This window comes from Acanthochromis polyacanthus, chromosome 3 (assembly GCF_021347895.1).
Source record: "Acanthochromis polyacanthus isolate Apoly-LR-REF ecotype Palm Island chromosome 3, KAUST_Apoly_ChrSc, whole genome shotgun sequence".
NCBI classification, from domain to species: Eukaryota; Metazoa; Chordata; class Actinopteri; family Pomacentridae; genus Acanthochromis; species Acanthochromis polyacanthus.
This window is the reverse complement of record NC_067115.1, coordinates 28,867,750-28,885,424: the sequence shown is the minus strand read 5'-3', so window position 1 is coordinate 28,885,424 and position 17,675 is coordinate 28,867,750. Positions and strand designations below refer to the sequence as shown.

The 17,675-nt window shown below is 39.5% G+C and overlaps 1 protein-coding gene across 11 annotated transcripts in view; it reads left to right on the top strand.

The window, feature by feature from the left end:
* Positions 1–9,750: 9,750 nt before the first annotated feature.
* psip1a (PC4 and SFRS1 interacting protein 1a) overlaps positions 9,751–17,675 on the top strand; it is a 259,251-nt gene continuing 251,326 nt past the window's right edge. For 6 of the 11 annotated variants that reach the window (XM_051945186.1, XM_022202907.2, XM_051945188.1 and 3 more), the window contains exons 1-11: positions 9,751–9,905; positions 10,031–10,070; positions 10,250–10,339; positions 10,971–11,047; positions 11,646–11,784; positions 13,066–13,155; positions 13,478–13,585; positions 15,332–15,391; positions 15,490–15,550; positions 16,595–16,688; positions 16,933–17,116. In XM_051945186.1, the coding sequence (XP_051801146.1) occupies positions 10,268–10,339; positions 10,971–11,047; positions 11,646–11,784; positions 13,066–13,155; positions 13,478–13,585; positions 15,332–15,391; positions 15,490–15,550; positions 16,595–16,688; positions 16,933–17,116 (885 nt within the window). In that variant the 5' untranslated portion in view covers positions 9,751–9,905; positions 10,031–10,070; positions 10,250–10,267. Of the gene's footprint in view, positions 9,906–10,030; positions 10,071–10,249; positions 10,340–10,970; positions 11,048–11,645; positions 11,785–13,065; positions 13,156–13,425; positions 13,586–13,611; positions 14,039–15,331; positions 15,392–15,489; positions 15,551–16,594; positions 16,689–16,932; positions 17,117–17,675 lie in introns of those variants that run through there. The other 5 variants (XM_051945187.1, XM_051945189.1, XM_051945194.1 and 2 more) reach the window with 5 other exon arrangements.

The following is a 17,675-nucleotide window of genomic DNA, read 5'->3' as shown; positions in this document are numbered from 1 at the left end:
CCTTATTAAAGACCTGACCTCCAAGCAGCTGAAGGTTGCTCTGCAAACTTGGCACACCCCCGAGTGAAAACATCTGCTTTCCTCACAGGCAGGACCGCCACGGACCCCACGTCTCAGCTGGTTCCCACAGCCCAGCGAGAGAGCCCTTCCCCTGTCCTCGCACACTGACCCCCACATTTATAACCCCACTCCCACCGACGCCTCCGAGGCCTCCTTAAGCCTTGGAGCTCCGGCCCGGACCTCTCCATCACCTCCGCCCCTCCCCCGTCCACGTGTAGCCCCGTGCCAGTGTGGTCACTTCACTGCTGAGAGGACTGCTCCTGTCTTGTTATCCCCACATCACAGCCTGTCGAGAGGAAGGGAGGGATGGAGGGGAAGTCATGGAGGGAGAGGGGGAGAAGGCATCTGCGCTGCTCCCACAAAGTGGCGACTGTTGGAACGCTGACAGAAGCATCTGTCATCCCCTGCCTTCACACACTCACCTGCTGTCCGAGGGCCCGACTCTTCCCATCTTCCTCCTTCGCTTCCTCCCGTCTTCTCTCCTCCCTCCTTCCTGCCTCTCTCTCAGCTTTCGTGGTGATTGTGCGAAGCTCTTGGACGCCTCCTTTAGAAATCCCATACAAAGTACGCCCACCCCTTCTGAGTGCTCACTGTGAGCACATGCAAGGGAACATGCTGGTTTCTCTCTTTCTGTTTGGTGACTGTCCTCCACTATTAGCATCGTAATGACTGTCTGGGAAGATCATATGCAGAGCAGCATTTAGTTAATGCTTTGCCAAGTTCATGCCAAATTTATCCGTATTTATTAACAAATATTGCCGTGGTGTTAATGAATGTACTGACCTGTCTTGTGACTACTTTATCATTCTCCAGTGGCACCCCGAACATGCTGAAGGGTTGCCAGCAGTAAGGGGAAAGATGCCAATCCATGTGTATGACACACACACACACACACACACACACACACACACACACACACACACACACACACACACACACACACACACACACAGGCTCAAGGACACCATCGCTCATTCAAGTCCGGAGAAGGTGCCCTTCAGATGATGCCACAGAGGAGAGTGTAAAAACCCAAAATCAATGATTTCATCAAAGTTTGAAGAAGAAAAACCTTTATAAATTTTCATCATTGTTCATATTTACGCTGAGAAAAAATAGATGGAATTACTTAGTAGAGTTTTTTTTTCCACATTAAAGAGTTATTGGAGATTTTTGTTTTCTTTTTCCTACTGAAGTTTTAAAAAGAAAAGATGCATCCAGTAAAAAAAAATAACAAAAAAAAAATACTGCAAAACCCTCTGAGGCAAATTTTGTGATTTGGAGTTTTATGAGACCAATAAGTTGTATCTTCAGTTAATATTATAAACATGCTGTGCTGCTGCAGAGGTAGTGGGTTTAGTTTTAAGGACATTTTCGTCAAACAATCAATATGCACATTTGTGGGTGTGCAGACTTGTTCCTGTTCAAACATGCCGAGCTTGATTCTGAAAAAAAAAAGAGGTTTCAATAAATATGCATGTGCTTATATAACTCACTGAGAAATAGAATCTTTAATATGTGGATTTACACTTTATCTTGAGTGAACATAATTCTGAAGTTCAAATTAATATTTCAAGCATTCATATGATTCGCTCTGCTTCACTGTCTGCAGAAGAGTTGAGATGCACCCTTCTCTGTCATCTTCGAGTCCAGCCACACATCCAGATGTATAGAAGCATTCAGATGTTTTACTTAAGTTAAAACTGCTTTATTGCAAGAAGAAATCCTGCTTTAAAAATGATACTCAAGTAAAAATTTGTAATTGCAATCGCAAATTTGCTCTCATCACTCAATATACTCATAACAGAACAGAAAACTGTCCTTTGTGAGTGTTTTTAAATGTGAATTTGTGAATAATTATTAACCCTCAGATACGTCAGTGGGTCAAAAATGACACGGTGAAGTTGTTTCCTTGCGATATCTTTGTAATTAAAAGCTTTTTTTGGTTCATATTCCAGCAACACCTGAAAAATATGTTTTTGTTATCATTCCATTTAAATTTTCAAGCTACCTTTTATACTTTTAAAGAAACTGTAATATTTGTATTACTACCCCAAGCTCTTTATCACTGCTAATATCTTGCCGAGTTGATGCACAAACTTGGAGGGACAGCAACAACTTTAGGAAAAGAGTGGAAAAATGTCAACGACATGGATGTTGACATTCTTCTATTGCTGTTCTGTGTAATATTCTTCATTTTCAACTGTCAAAATGTTCAAAATTTGTCACAGAATGAAAAATAAACACATTTCAAACATGAAATCATTCTTGTGTGCACAAAAATATAATACAAACAATGATGCAAATTATTATGTTCAAGCAAAATAATGAAAAATGGCATAAAAACACATTGGGTTTATATTTTAGTTTTACAGGGGTAACTTTTAACCCACTTATGGAACAGTGTAGGGCCCAATCCCTTGTGCATCTAAGGGTTAAATCTGGTTATTTTCTTGATGAATAAGTATAAATTCTCACAACTCTTGCTGATGTTTTTTTTAATGTGTTGTTTTATCAACAGTGCAAACCCAAAGGAGGCAGGAACCAACAATATTTGTTATTTATTGACTAATTATCATCTAATTCTTACAGCTCTACATCTCTGTGTAAGGGGCATTTTGTTGTTGTTGTGGCTGCTCAGGGCACTGTGTTGATGCACAGCGCTCAGGATGCTAATGGCACCTAATGCAAGACCTGGGCATTTACAAGATTGTAAACACATAAGAATAGGTGCAAAACGACAAGAAAGAACAGCATCACGACAAAAACTGGACCGGTTTTTGGTAGGGCCTAATGGGAACAGGTGTGTGGGTCTTTCAGGGGCATCAGGCAGTGGTGGGAAAGTCTGAGGACATCTAGTGGTTGCAGGAAGAATAGCAGGTTTGGAAAGTTTTTCGAGAAATGCAAGAGGCTGGATAGGGACAAAAACTGACAGAGGAAGTTTATCTATTTCATATGCTGCAGATTTGTTGAACCTACAGTGGTGTACCATCGTTTTTCATTGTCTTTATTTTGTAAAATATCAATCCATGATATGCAACGTCTAAAGACGTATAGGAGTGAAATGTATACACAACAACTGCTCAAAAGTTTGGGGTCACTTAGAAATGTCCTAATTTTAGAAAGAGAAGAAGTTTTTTTCAATGAAGATGACATTAAACTAATCATAAATACACTCTATTCATTGCTAATGTGGTAAATGACAAGCTGGAAACGGCCGATTTTTTAAAAAATCTCCATGGGGTACAGAGGGTGTAATGGGTAACTTGGTTGAAAGGGATTTGTCAGACGCAGATACAATTTGCTATTTTCCAGACAAAATTTGATATATTGCCAAAAAAGAAGGATTTTTCTGTCATGATTATCTCAACTTAATAAAAAGAACACAATCAAAACACTTTTTTGAATAAGTTCATTTTATTATTATTTAGCTAATTAGAAGCTGGTTGTTATTAAAATCGGATGGTTATTTAGTTGACATTTTAGTGCTAGCCAGTCATTTTTTATTAATAAGTGATTGTTTCCATAATAAATAATGATGGAATCTGTAAAGACATGATTAGAATAAACATAAAAAACATTATTATTTTGTTTTACTTTAATAAAAATGTATGCAAGATATATCCCATGAACTTCAAAAGTCCCTCAGTTATATATTGTAATGAAATTGTCTGAGTGACTCCAAACTTTTGAAGGGTTGTGTACATTAGCATAGTTTGCTTTCACTTAAGAGCATCTTGATGCTAATAAAACACTACACTTGTTTTCATTGTGGGACACTTCTGTACACAAAATGCTGTCCTCTATGTAAAGCAAATCACCACCTTCTCGAAATCCAGCTGTTCCCTTTTCTGGGTTGTCTCATTGTCACGGTGACCAGAGGACGGCACTGAAGTAGGGAGGTGATTTTGAATGGCACCGGTCATACATAAAGCAGCTTCTCTCAGCGTGAGCGAGGACGCCGCAAAGAAGAGAGGCAGGTTAACAAATGAGTGAGGAAGGATAGCAGGACTTTGTGGCCCTCAGAGACGGAGTGGGTCGGGATGTTCTGCCAACAGCTCGTCTGCCAGGGTGAAGGATACACATTCGTATCCGCGCACACACTGTCATCTCTCCACAGCTCCATCCCCGGCCTCCGCTGCAGCCGTGTGTCTGAGCAGGAACCCCACTAAGCTGGCTGGGCTCCAACACCAAGGTCTCTCACCTCGCAGGCTGGGTAGGGGGCCTGGAAGCTCCTGTGAGCTATTCCTGGGCATGGACCTGGGTTCCACCTCTCTCTCTCTCTCTCGCTCTTCTCCTTTTGTCTCGTCCACCCTCCTCTGGCCCACCCCGGCCTCCTCTTCTCCCTTATCCCCCTCTCTGGGACCCTGTGGCCGGTACGCCTGTCCTTCAACTATCAGCATCTTCTATTCTCTTTATAACGCACACTCAGATTTATGTACACTTGAGTATCCGTGTGGCCACAAATGTCGAGGTCACCTTCATTTATCTCCATCATCTGCAGTGTTGCAGTAGCAAAATAACAACTGAGAGCCTGATGGTTTGCAGATGGATAGACATTTCCATATGTCTCCAAAGAAAAGCAAACAAACCGTTATGAATTCTGATAAGACCTCAATAATCTTTTTTCTTTAGATTGCCTTATATCAACTTTACAAATGTGGCAAGTTGCTCCTTGTCAGGTTTATATTACTGTAAACTGAAAATGCTCAGGTTTTAAAATGCTGGTTGGACAAAACAAGACGATTTAGGTCTTCAGTTTGGGATTTTTATAGACATGCATCTGTATTTGAATAGACTAAATCATCAATAAAGGAGGCAGTTGTTGAATTATTTGATAATTGTATAATAATTTGGCGCTAGTCTAAGCCGGAGTTTTGAAAACATAGCAGATCAGTTTGATATTCCAAAAAAGAGCCTGTAGTAAAATGACTGTTAGATCACTTCGAATACCTGCTACTGTTGAGTAGCTTTTTGTTTTTAAATACAGTATTCACATCAAATTTCCATATAAATGCCTTAAAAATAAAATAATCTCCTAAAATCTAATTAAAACATGTTGCTCTTGTAATGTTAATACTCCTGATTTCATCCAGCACATGTCAAATACTAAAACCTGGGCAGTAGCGCATCATTTGAGTTTACATTTCATGTGTTGATTTTGCCACTAGAGGTCACTAAACACCAACTAGACAGAGTCAGGATGTCAGTACAGATGATTTCCACATACAGTGCCTTGTGAAAGTATTCGACCCAGATAGCTCAGCTGGGTAAGTGGGCTACCCATAAACAAGGGCTACAGTCCTCAATGCAATGGGGTTCAAATCCAGCCCATGGACATTTACTGCATGCCATTCCCCCACTCTTCTACCCCTGTCTCTCTCTCCACTGTCCTATGTCACAAACCGGCTCAGTGAATGTGACAAAGGAAGGGAGACCAGTCAGGTTTTCAAATACAAACTCAATATTTTAATATACAGTGCCTTGTGAAAGTATTCGGCCCCCTTGAACTTTTCAACCTTTCGCCACATTTCAGGTTTCAAACATAAAGATATAAAATTTTAATTTTTTGTCAAGAATCAACAACAAGTGGGACACAATCGTGAAGTGGAACGAAATTTATTGGATATTTGAAACTTTTTTAACAAATAAAAACCTGAAAAGTGGGGCGTGCAATATTATTCGGCCCCCTTGCATTAATACTTTGTAGCGCCACCTTTTGCTGCAATTACAGCTGCAAGTTGCTTGGGGTATGTCTCTATCAGTTTTGCACATCGAGAGACTGAAATTCTTGCCCATTCTTCCTTGCAAAACAGCTCGAGCTCAGTGAGGTTGGATGGAGAGCGTTTGTGAACAGCAGTCTTCAGCTCTGCCCACAGATTCTCCATTGGATTCAGGTCTGGACTTTGACTTGGCCATTCTAACACCTGGATACGTTTATTGTGAACCATTCCATTGTAGATTTGGCTTTATGTTTTGGATCATTGTCCTGTTGGAAGATAAATCTCCGTCCCAGTCTCAGGTCTTTTACAGACTCCAACAGGTTTTCTTCCAGAATGCTCCTGTATTTGGCTCCATTCATCTTCCCATCAATTTTAACCATCTTCCCTGTCCCTGCTGAAGAAAAGCAGGCCCAAACCATGAGGCTGCCACCACCATGTTTGACAGTGGGGATGGTGTGTTCAGGGTGATGAGCTGTGTTGCTTTTATGCCAAACATATCGTTTTGCATTGTGGCCAAAAAGTTCGATTTTGGTTTCATCTGACCAGAGCACCTTCTTCCACGTTTGGTGTGTCTCCCAGGTGGCTTGTGGCAAACTTTAAACGAGACTTTTTATGGATATCTTTGAGAAATGGCTTTCTTCTTGCCACTCTTCCATAAAGGCCAGATTTGTGCAGTGTACGACTGATTGTTGTCCTATGGACAGACTCTCCCACCTCAGCTGTAGATCTCTGTAGTTCATCCAGAGTGATCATGGGCCTCTTGGCTGCATCTCTGATCAATCTACTCCTTGTTGGAGGTGAAAGTTTAGAGGGATGGCCGGGTCTTGGTAGATTTGCAGTGGTCTGATACTTCTTCCATTTCAATATGATTGCTTGCACAGTGCTCCTTGAGATGTTTAAAGCTTGGGAAATGTTTTTGTATCCAAATCCAGCTTTAAACTTCTCCACAACAGTATCTGGGACCTGCCTGGTGTGTTCCTTGGTCTTCATGATGCTCTCTGCACTTTAAACAGAACCCTGAGACTATCACAGAGCAGGTGCATTTATACGGAGACTTGATTACACACAGGTGGATTCTATTCATCATCATCAGTCATTTAGGACAACATTGGATCATTCAGAGATCCTCACTGAACTTCTGGAGTGAGTTTGCTACACTGAAAGTAAAGGGGCCGCATAATATTGCACACCCCACTTTTCAGTTTTTTATTTGTTAAAGTATAAAATATCCATTAAATTTCATTCCACTTCACGATTGTGTCCCACTTGTTGTTGATTCTTGACAAAAAATTAAAATTTTATATCTTTGTGTTTGAAGCCTGAAATGTGGCGAAAAGTTGAAAAGTTCAAGGGGGCCGAATACTTTCACAAGGCACTGTATGTTTTGGTGATGAATAAATCTACTATATAGCAAGGCCTTTTGGGAGGAAAAACACCCAGTAGTGAGTATAAATCAATCTTTACTGTAGAACAAGAAGATATCTTACTTTTATTTTTCTGTGTGATTTTGCTTCTTGTGGCTAGTTGCGTTTTCTGGAATACTACAATTATGCTCAAAATTTTTCCAGAGAACATTCAGTGTTCATCCTTGTATGTCTGGCACACTAAAGGCTATGCTCATCCAGCCAAGACCTAATGTACGGGGACTTGTTCCATGGTCAAACAAAAGTCTCTCAGTGTCCCTGTAGACCTGTCCTTGGTCCTGACTAAAAGAACCTTAAGGATGTCACCAAACTGTTCAGGAGGAAGCATAATCTGCTTTCGTCCACTAATAGATGTAAAACAACCACTAATAGACACAAACAACCACAAAAAGATGCAAAACAACCTGAAAAAGACACAAAACAACTACAAATAGATACAAAATGATCACAAAGAGACACTAAATGACCACAAAACAACAACAGATATACATAAAACAACCACAAATAGACATAAAACCGCAAAAAGACACAAAATGATCATAAATAGGCACAAAATGGCCAAAAAAAGACATGTCTGGAACATGAAAGGCTATGCTTTTTCAGTCAAGACCTAATGTAAGGAGAGTTGCTCTCCGGTCAAACAAAAGTCTCTTAGTGTCCCTGTAGACCTGTCCCTGGTCCTGTCTAACAGAATCTTAAGGTTGTCCCCAAACTGTTCAGGAGGAAGCATCATCTGCTTTCGTCCTTCAGTGTTCCAGGAGAACAGAGGATACATCAGAAATAGCTTCATCAGATGTTTGTTCCTGAGTTAAGTTCCTCACTCGCCCTATGACTTCCTTGTTCGTAGGTAACTTCTCCTGAAACTTTTCAACCAGAGTAAAATTTCTGAAATAACAGTGTCATAGACATCACCTCTGCTTCTCATGGCTTTGCTGGTGCTCTTGCTCTCCAAGGTATTCTGATTACCTGAAAATTAAGCAAAAATCAACTTGCAAGTTGTCCAAGAATGAATGAAATGAAGTATCTCAACTAACCTTTTGAAATAAAAGTAATAAAGAGTACAGATTTGAGGTTGAATTACCTAAGCTACTACTTGTTATTGTCTGTCAATGTCAATCCTGCTGCAAAGCCAGTATGATGTGTGATCTGCCTGGATACAAAAATATAGCAGCTTGTTTATGGTGTTGACAAAATGTTTAGAAAATGCTGGTTATACAGCCACTTGTGACTCACAGCAATGCAAGTAATACAATACATGGAGAATTCTGGGTTTTGTGAGTGGTCAAATGGTAACTTATTATTGTTTGTGGTCCATCAAGTGGCAAACTTTCCTTGGAAATTTTTAGTCATTCACCAGTCCAATAAGTAACTGATTCATTCAGTTTGGACACATAATTCTTTTGATGATAAACTCTCAGTGTCTTATTTATCTGCAGTCCATTTGACAGCAACAAACTGATTTTATTAAACTTCCCAATGCACTCATAACAACCAGGATAAAAGTTGAAGAAAACTCATGAAACAGATTCATCTATGGCCAAAAACACGTATTAAAAACCAAACACACACACTATTCTAAAACTACATACCACGAAAACAAAGGCAAACTTACCAGTTCAGGAAAGTTGCTAAGTACATTTCCTCAAATATTGCATTTAAGTAAAAGTTTGGATTAGTTGTAATTTAACTGGATTTTAAGCAACTGATAATTTAACAAGCTTTATAAATGCAGCACATTGTTAAAGAATAAAATAAAATGAAATGTATTTTTCTTTCTTCTCCTATTAATAATGTGACTAGGCCTCCAATTTATCTGGTTTTTCAGTAGGAAAAACTGGACTTAAAGTTGCTGCAGATGCCTCCATATTAATAATCTAATGATGCCATGTCAACAAGAGGAATCAAAGCAGTACTATTCTTATAACATGTAAACAACATTTTTACTTGTATACTTATTTCATACATGTAGGGCTTTTGCTTGCAATTGAGCACTTTTTCCCCTGATGAATTGATAATTATACTTAAGTAAATGATGTGGATTCAATTACAGTTAAAGCTGATGTAGAGCCACATCCTCAGCATCAGCACCAACATCTGCAGAGCTCCCACTCTGATCCATTTTTATCGGTACTAGGGACAAGTAAACTGCCCATTGGACCAAAATTACCCGTACTGTACTACAAATTTTACGATTTGTGTAAATGCGTAAATGTAAAGTCTGCCCTTGACCAGTTCCTATGCCAGCGTTGAACGTGGCGAGACGTGGCTAGATTTATTAAGTTGTGTGATGAAAGCGCATGTGTGGAGGACAACGCCCACTTTATATAGACACGTCTGTCAACCCAAATAGACGATTCCGTCCTCAAATATACGCACCTTTTAATGCCATTTATGCTCATTTTGACCCCAACTGTAACTTAACACGAATTTTGCATTCGTTTTAATTGTGTAACAGCGGTTTGTTCTGCTTCTTACCGACAACACAGCAGAATTAGCGACATATAATTATAACAGTACCTCCCCCCCTCCGTCCCGTAGTGGAATGGTACGGTCTGTCGACGTCCTGCGCGGGAGCGGAAAACGTGCATCGGACTGTGCGGAAAGGCAGCAGAGTTTTCCTTGTGAAAATTATTATATTTAAAGAATTTTCTCAACCACTAAGAACACCCCGCTTTCTCGCAGACGTCTTTACTCGCTAGAGGTGAGTAGACCGGAGCTGTTGTGCTTTAATTAGCAGCTAACAGCTACAAGCTAGCTATCGTGTGCGTGTTTGTTGATGCTCACATCGTGTTAACGCTCGTTAAGGTGGCTTTCTTGTGTTATTAGGTGTCCGTGAGATTAGCTGGAGTACATTCCGTGACTGTGAGTAAGTGAGAACTATTTATGTGTCGGTAAACCTGACTGTTACGTTTGAATGAGCTGTGGAGGGTGAAGGATGTTGCCTGCGGTTAGGGGGAGGGGCCCTGGATGGATGCATGCACCTTAATGTGGTTTATGCGAACAGAGGTGGTCATATTTTTGGTGTGTGTTTGGTTTGTTTTCCAGCTTGGCAACACGTCCATCATGGCTCGAGACTGGAAACCTGGTGATCTGATTTTTGCCAAGATGAAGGGTTACCCACACTGGCCTGCAAGAGTAAGTCAGGCACTATAAAAGATGTAGATAGTGCAATTATGTTTTTAAGTAAATTAAATGTGTTTAATCCTTAGATGCACAAGTGATTGGAGTCTACACTCTTCCATAAGTGGGTCAAAAATGTCCTTTTATAAGAATCAATGTGTTTTATGCCATTTTGGTTAAGCATAATCGTTTGTATTATTGTTTATATCATATTTTTGTCCACACAAGAATGATTTCATGCTTGAAATATGTTTATTTTTCAATTTAAAACAGATTTTGCTAATTAATAAATGAAGAATATTACACAGAACAGCAATAGAAGAATGTCCTCTAGCTACTCTCTGTCCCTCCATCACCTCTTGTATGATGTTGTCAGTGATGAAGAGCTTGGGCTAGTAATACAAATATTACGATTTCTTAAAAAGTATAAAAGATAATTTGAATAGAATGATATCAAAAACATGTTTTTTGAGGAATATGAAATGATAGAAACTTTTGATTACAAAAATATTGAAAGAAAACGACGTCATCGGGTCATTTTTGACCCACTTTTGCATCTAAGGGTTGAGGAGTAACATGCATGTCACGCACAGGATGATGTTTTTTTTGTGCGTTTAATACCTGTTTCCTCTCCTGTCTTTGCCAGATCGATGAAGTCCCAGATGGTGCCGTGAAACCATCCAACATCAAGTTTCCCATCTTCTTCTTCGGCACCCATGAAACGTCAGTAACAAACCCCTCTGTAACTGCCTTTGTCATTTTCTTTTTCCTTCAATGGGCATTTAATATTAGTCTAAATGCCCCGAAGAAATAGGACATATCAGGGGAATTGCATGATATATTAAATGTCATACAGACATTTACAGTGTTGTCCATTAAAAAGCTGACAGGTCTTACCATAGAATTTCTAAGTGAATCACAGAATGAATAAGAATTTTGTCCTCTCAGCTGTTTAGAAATAATTGAGCAGTGAGTAATCTACATTGGTCACAGCATTAAGTTGATTTATTTTTCCAAATGTAACATTTAATTTTTTCAAACTCTCAATTTGCATACGAAAAGTAATTTAAATAGTGAATGGCTGCATTTAAATAGTACCTTTGTTAAACTGTCTATTGAGCTGTCATTGTTCTCGATTGAGGGACATTGTTTCTTTAATTCATTAATGTTTGATGAGGGGCTGAATAGAGTTACTTGCCTGTTGTGGTAATATGTGCTCCTGCTCTACTTGGTAGTCAAAAGAACACCCATACTACATTTTTAATGATTCGGAAAGTATCAAATGTACAAACACCTTTAAAATTGTCTTTCTTTTCTGCAGGGCGTTTCTTGGTCCCAAGGATATCTTTCCGTACCAGCCTAACAAAGAGAAGTACGCCAAGCCCAACAAGAGGAAAGGCTTCAACGAAGGACTGTGGGAAATCGAGAACAACCCAAAAGTGGAGCTTACTGCGCCCAAGGTACGTCCGCCTCCTTCTGCCTTTTCAAGATGTCGCCTTCTTCCCCAGGTTGGATTGACTGTAAATCAGATCATTTTTTATGCAATCACTTGTGTTTGTTTTATTGTTGTTGTGCAAACCTGTATACTTTGACAAATAGGCACTTTAATCACCAGCTTGAGGAAAATTCATAAATCTTGTTTGACCCACGTGGGGATCGAAACCACAACCTTTGTGTTATTAGCACCACCCTCTAACCAACAGAGCTAAGAGACCATATTTTTTAAGGCTTTATTGTCATGAATGTTCCAGCATAGTGTACCTGTGCCTTTTAAAGGTTTGCAGGTATCTGACAGAAACTCAATCTGAAGGTACACAGGATCGCAGTCATGTGATTATAAGCAGGAAGATGACGTAGTGTTCACTTGTCATGGTTACAGTGACGCTGTGCCGCTATCTCACAGTGATACAGAAATCTTTAACAAACCCATGGATCCAGACTATAAGCTGCATCACTGCCAAAATCTAATCACTTGGTCCTTGTGTCATTTCTGACCTTCCCTGAAAATTTCATCCAAATCATAGGGCTGGACATTAATATCCAAATATCCGAATATTTGGTCGTGATGGTGGTATCCAAATGTTCATTTTGAGATCCGAATCGTCACATAACTCCACCGCGTTCCTCGACTGACTAGTAAATGCATAAGATGTCCCGACTTTAGGCTTTCTCAATAGAGCGACACATCAAAGTTGAGTATTTCCACTGGAAAATTGAAAGTCTGCGGTGGAGTATTGTGACAATCGGCGTTGGTTTGTCTGTTTGTTAGCAACACTACCCAACAACGGACTAACGAGTTTGGATGAAATTTTCAGGAAAGGTCAGAAATTATACAAGGACCAACTGATTAGATTTTGGCAGTGATGCTGCTTATAGTCTGGATCCACAGATTAGTTAAAGATTTCTGTATCATTGCGAGATAGCGACATGGTGTCACTGTAACCATGACAACAAGTGAACGCTATGTCAGCTGCCTGCTGATGATCACATGATTGTGATCCGACTACAAAGCCACCATTGCAGACTTATCGGGACTTATCCGTGGGAAATGACACAACGACTGATCAGCCTTGGCAGAGTACTGCGCTCTCTGACTGCTTTTCTTGTTTCTGTTTTTACAGTTTCAAGCTCTGATAAAAGGTGTCATTTTGTATTAGTTTTTTAAAAGACTGCATACATTTCAAACCTGTTGGCACATTTGGGAGTTCAAAGGGTTAACCAGATTCTTCTTGTATTTGAAGCCGGTTGCCCCTGAGTCTTTTGCTGAAAAGGATTCAGACAGCAGCCCAGAAGGAGAAGAGGATGCAGATGACAAGGGCATGAAATCCAAAGTAAGCCTCTGTCTCTTTAAATCTTGTCCTAGCAAAGTAAATCTATAGTCGCTTCACTGCATTGACATTCTACTGGTTTGTTCCTGTGTTGTTAGCTTCTCTCTCTCTTTTTTTGCTATCACTAAAATCTTCTTGTGTGTCTGCTTCATATTGAATCACTGCAGGACACAGTTTACAAGTGAATAGTGTCTTTCTTTGATAAAACATGAAGAGGTGTGCAAAGAGTAGTGTGCTCCAGGAAAACACTCGCTAACTTTTCTCCCTTTTAAGACTCGTTTACCCCACCACACTGCGTCCTATGCTGTGTCTTGGGTGCATTCAGGTTCCAGGAAATGAGGCTGAGCAGGAGAATGAGAATGAGGAGGAGGAGGAGGAGGATGAGGAGGAGGAAGGGTCTCTGATCTCTGAGCAGGGTCCACAGAACCAGGATGTACGTACTTTGCATGCTGGGATACCATAAAGCGGTGCAGGTCATATCTCACCCCCTCTCCGTGGGAAAGCATGTGACACTTGGTGGTTTTTCAATTGGTGGTTTTTTTCCATTTGACTCAAAATTCTTGCTGGTGGCCACAAAGTTTTGCAGATGCTTGAAGTTTTGATCAGACTAATGATATCAGTGAATCACAAAGGGCTCTCGTTGTGCTAGAATGTCTCCAGATCAAATCAATTTAGGCTCGGGACCAAATTCAGTGTGTCTAAAGCAAAAATCAAAAAAGTACCCGGTGTGTTTTCTCCTCTGTTTTCTCTCTCTGAGACCACCCTGACATTTTGTGGTAGCGCTTTCCATTTCCTTTTTCCTGTCCATGTACTGCATAACTCTACTGTTTGCGATTAGTTGATGTTATTTTGTTTTTGCATGGCTTTCTATGTAATTTGGAGAAAGGTAAGTACATGTCTTAATGTAGTTTAATCAAAATGAGACAGATTGTTTTTATGACTATACTATTACTATTTAAACACATCACAGGCTGTGTCCCAGTTCTGTAGTCCATACAGAAGTTATCTTACCCAAAAATGTCAGTGTGCAAACTGGAAAGCATTTTTTTGTATGCTGGTGTTGTGCATAAAGAAAATACATACAACTGTGAAACACAAATAGTTATAGTCTGTCTCTCTGGATGAAGTTAAATTAGCAGCAACATCCTAAAGCAGAGGTGTCAAACATGAGGCCCACGGGCCGTAACCGGCCCTCCAGAGGGTCCAATGCGACCCGCGGGACGACTTTGTAAAGTGTAAAAATTACAGAGAAGACATTACATGCAGATTATGAATTTGTAAAACTATAAATTTAAAATAATTCCTAGACCATGACAAGTTGTTTTGATCATAAAGTAAAATCCTAGATTGTTCAATGTTCTCTTGTGGCTCGTTTGTCATATGTTGTCTTGTTTTTGTCTGACTTTTGTCGTTTGTCTCATGTTTTTGTCGTTTTATGTTTCGTTTTGTCTCGCTTGTGGTTTTGTCTTTTTTTGTCTTGTGTTTTTGCTTTATTTGTTGTCTTTTAGCCTGTTTTTGTCATTTTGTCTTGTTTTTGTCTCGCGTGTGTTGTTTGTCCATTTTTTTGTCACTTTGTGTCTCATTTTTGTAATATTTTGTCTTATTTTTGTTGTTTTGTGTCTTTTTTGTCTGACTTTACGATATCCTTCAGTTCCAGATACCTGTGATGACCTGTGAAATGTTTTGTCCTTTTTGTAGATTCTCTGTGATCTGTAAGTTGTAATGTGTAAATGATAAACTGAGGCATAATGTTTTTGAAATTGAAATTATTTTTCTTAAGACATTTCAATTTGTTCATGATATTTTGTAAAAAGATAACACATTAAATGTCAACATTTTCAGAATGTACCTTTTTTGCACTAAAACAAAGACAAAATTTGGAGTTGTCATTATTTAACAGAACTAAAATGAGTTTGACACCCCTGTCCTGAAGTGTGGAACCTGGAGCTGGGACACACACCTGCAGTGAATGAAACACCAACACATTTAATACTGCATAAGATGTAATACAGCAGTTGTACACTAGATGGTGCCCCTGATTCCAGCTCATGCACCTACGAATACAAGGCCTTCTCCTTTAACTGCCACAGCTTCCACTGTTGTGTTAAATGGAATTACAGAGGCAGCTAGAAATATTATGTCAGCCGTAATAAAATTATTGAATCGTGTCAAATTTTAGGGCTCTGCTCAGAAAGAATCAGCAGATGTTCCTAAACCCAAGAGAGGAAGAAAGAAAAAGGTCAGTAGTGTTCGTTAAATATTTTAGTTTCAGAATAGTCAATAACAGTAGGTTACAGGAGATATCTTAAAATGGAATTATGTGGGGGTTTTTTTCAGACTGATGGGGACCAAGAGAATGAAAAAGATGACGCACCAGCAAGTCCCGTCAGTCCTTCAGGTACGCTGTGTTTCCTGTCATACTGTTTGTGGCTTTGGGTCTTTAGGAAAATATATAATCAGAAAAGTTTTTCTAAAAACACAGTTTGTTGTTGAGAGCGACAAGAATACAGACACATTGAACACACTTGCAGCTGCACTACCAGTCAAAAGTTTGGACACACCTTCTCATTTAGTGTTTTTTCTTTATTTTCATGATTGTTTACATTGTAGATTCTCACTGAAGGCATCAAATCTATGAATGAACACATATGGAATTATGTAGCAAACAAAAAAAGTGTGAAATAAGTCAAAACATGTTTTATGTTTTAGATTCTTTAAAGTAGCCTTTCTTTTCCTTTTGATTACTACTTTCCACACTCTTGGCATTCTCTCCATGAGCTTCATGAGGTAGAACCTGAAATGGTTTTCCAACAGTCTTGAAGGAGTTCCCAGAGATGCTGAACAATTGTTGGTCCTTTTGCCTTCACTCTGCTGCCCATCCCAAACAAATCTCTTCTGCTTGTTGCTTTTCCTCAGTAGTGGTTTCTTAGCAGCTGTTTGACCATAAAGTCCTGATTGGTCAGTCTCCTCTGAACAGTTGATGTAGAGATGTGTCTGCTACTAGAACTCTGTGTGACATTTATCTGGGCCCTAATCTGAGCTGCTGTTAACTTTCCATTTCTGAGGCTGGTGACTGGGATGAACTTCTCCTCAGCAGCAGAGGTGACTCTTGGTCTTCCTTTCCTGGGGCGGTCCTCATGTGAGCCAGTTTGGTCGTAGCACTTGATGCATTTTTACGACTGCACTTGGGGAGACATTCAAAGTTTTTGCAATTTTCCAGACTGACTGACCTTCATTTCTTAAAGTAATGATGGACTGTGGTTTCTCTTTACTTAGCTGATTGGTTCTTGCCATAATATGGATTCTAACAGTTGTCAAATAGAGCTGTCAACTGTGTACCAACCTGACTTCTGCACAACAAAACTGAAATGTTAGCATTAATGTCTCCATATGTACAAACTGAATTCATATGTTGGGTGTGTTTGTCTGCTCATGTGATCAGGTGGAGATGGTCCGAAACGAAGAGGCAGGAAACCCAAAAGTGAGAAGCTGCTTTTGCTTCAGCAGCAGGACCAGCAAGGCTCTGGAAGTGAAATGTAACTAGCTGAACACAAAATTCTCACCTAAACCTCACATTTGTCATTACCCACACCTATTCTCCCTGCAGAGTGAACAAAAATGATGTGAATGTACTTTAACTTTGATCTTAAGTTTGTCAAACGGTCAGTCCTTTAATAAAGAAATAACCTAAATAATAGAAACAGTAATTTCATAGACCATTAAAGCTGCAATCAGACCAACAAATGTTAAAAACCAAAACATATTTTGTCCTCATTTTAGGGATACTGGTGAGTTGGACAAAAAGAGAAAGCGGGCAGCAGAGGACAAGATCCAAAGTGGAGAGGAAGAGAAGAGAAAGAAGAAAGAGGACAGCAAAGGAAAGGATGCAGAGATGAAAGAGCTGGAAACGAAGAAGAAGAAACTGTCAAAGGATGACACTTCTTCTGGCTCTGACGATGAAGAGGCAAGTTTTCACTCCACTATTGGATTGGATTGTACACATATAGTAAAGTACAGGTGTATTGTACATTTGTAGTATAGTACAGAATCACGAATCACTTTAATTGTCATTGTTATTTTCAACAACGAAATTTGGGTGCTCTCTCTCAGCACAGATAAAAACAGAAATACAAATAAAAACAGAAAAGGAACTACAGATAAAAAAAACAGGAAGAAGGACAACCGTCACGCATTCATTAATGCTGGTTCACAGTCTGGAATGATACACAGTATAGATAAATGTATGTATAAATTACACGTAAACACTTGGTGTCACATCTCAGTATTGCACTGGTATATGTATATGTACATATTTTAGAGGAGTCTGGCAGTGTTCACCAGATTTATAGCAATTGCATAGAAACTGTTTTTCAGTCTGCTGGTTTTAGTTTGAAGTGCCTTTAAGGGGGTGCAGGACTGCACTCCACACACACTTTTACACAATTTCTCAGCAATGAAGCACAGAAATTGTTCCTAATAAAGATGTATCATGTTGGAGCAGTCAGCATGATGCTTTCATATAC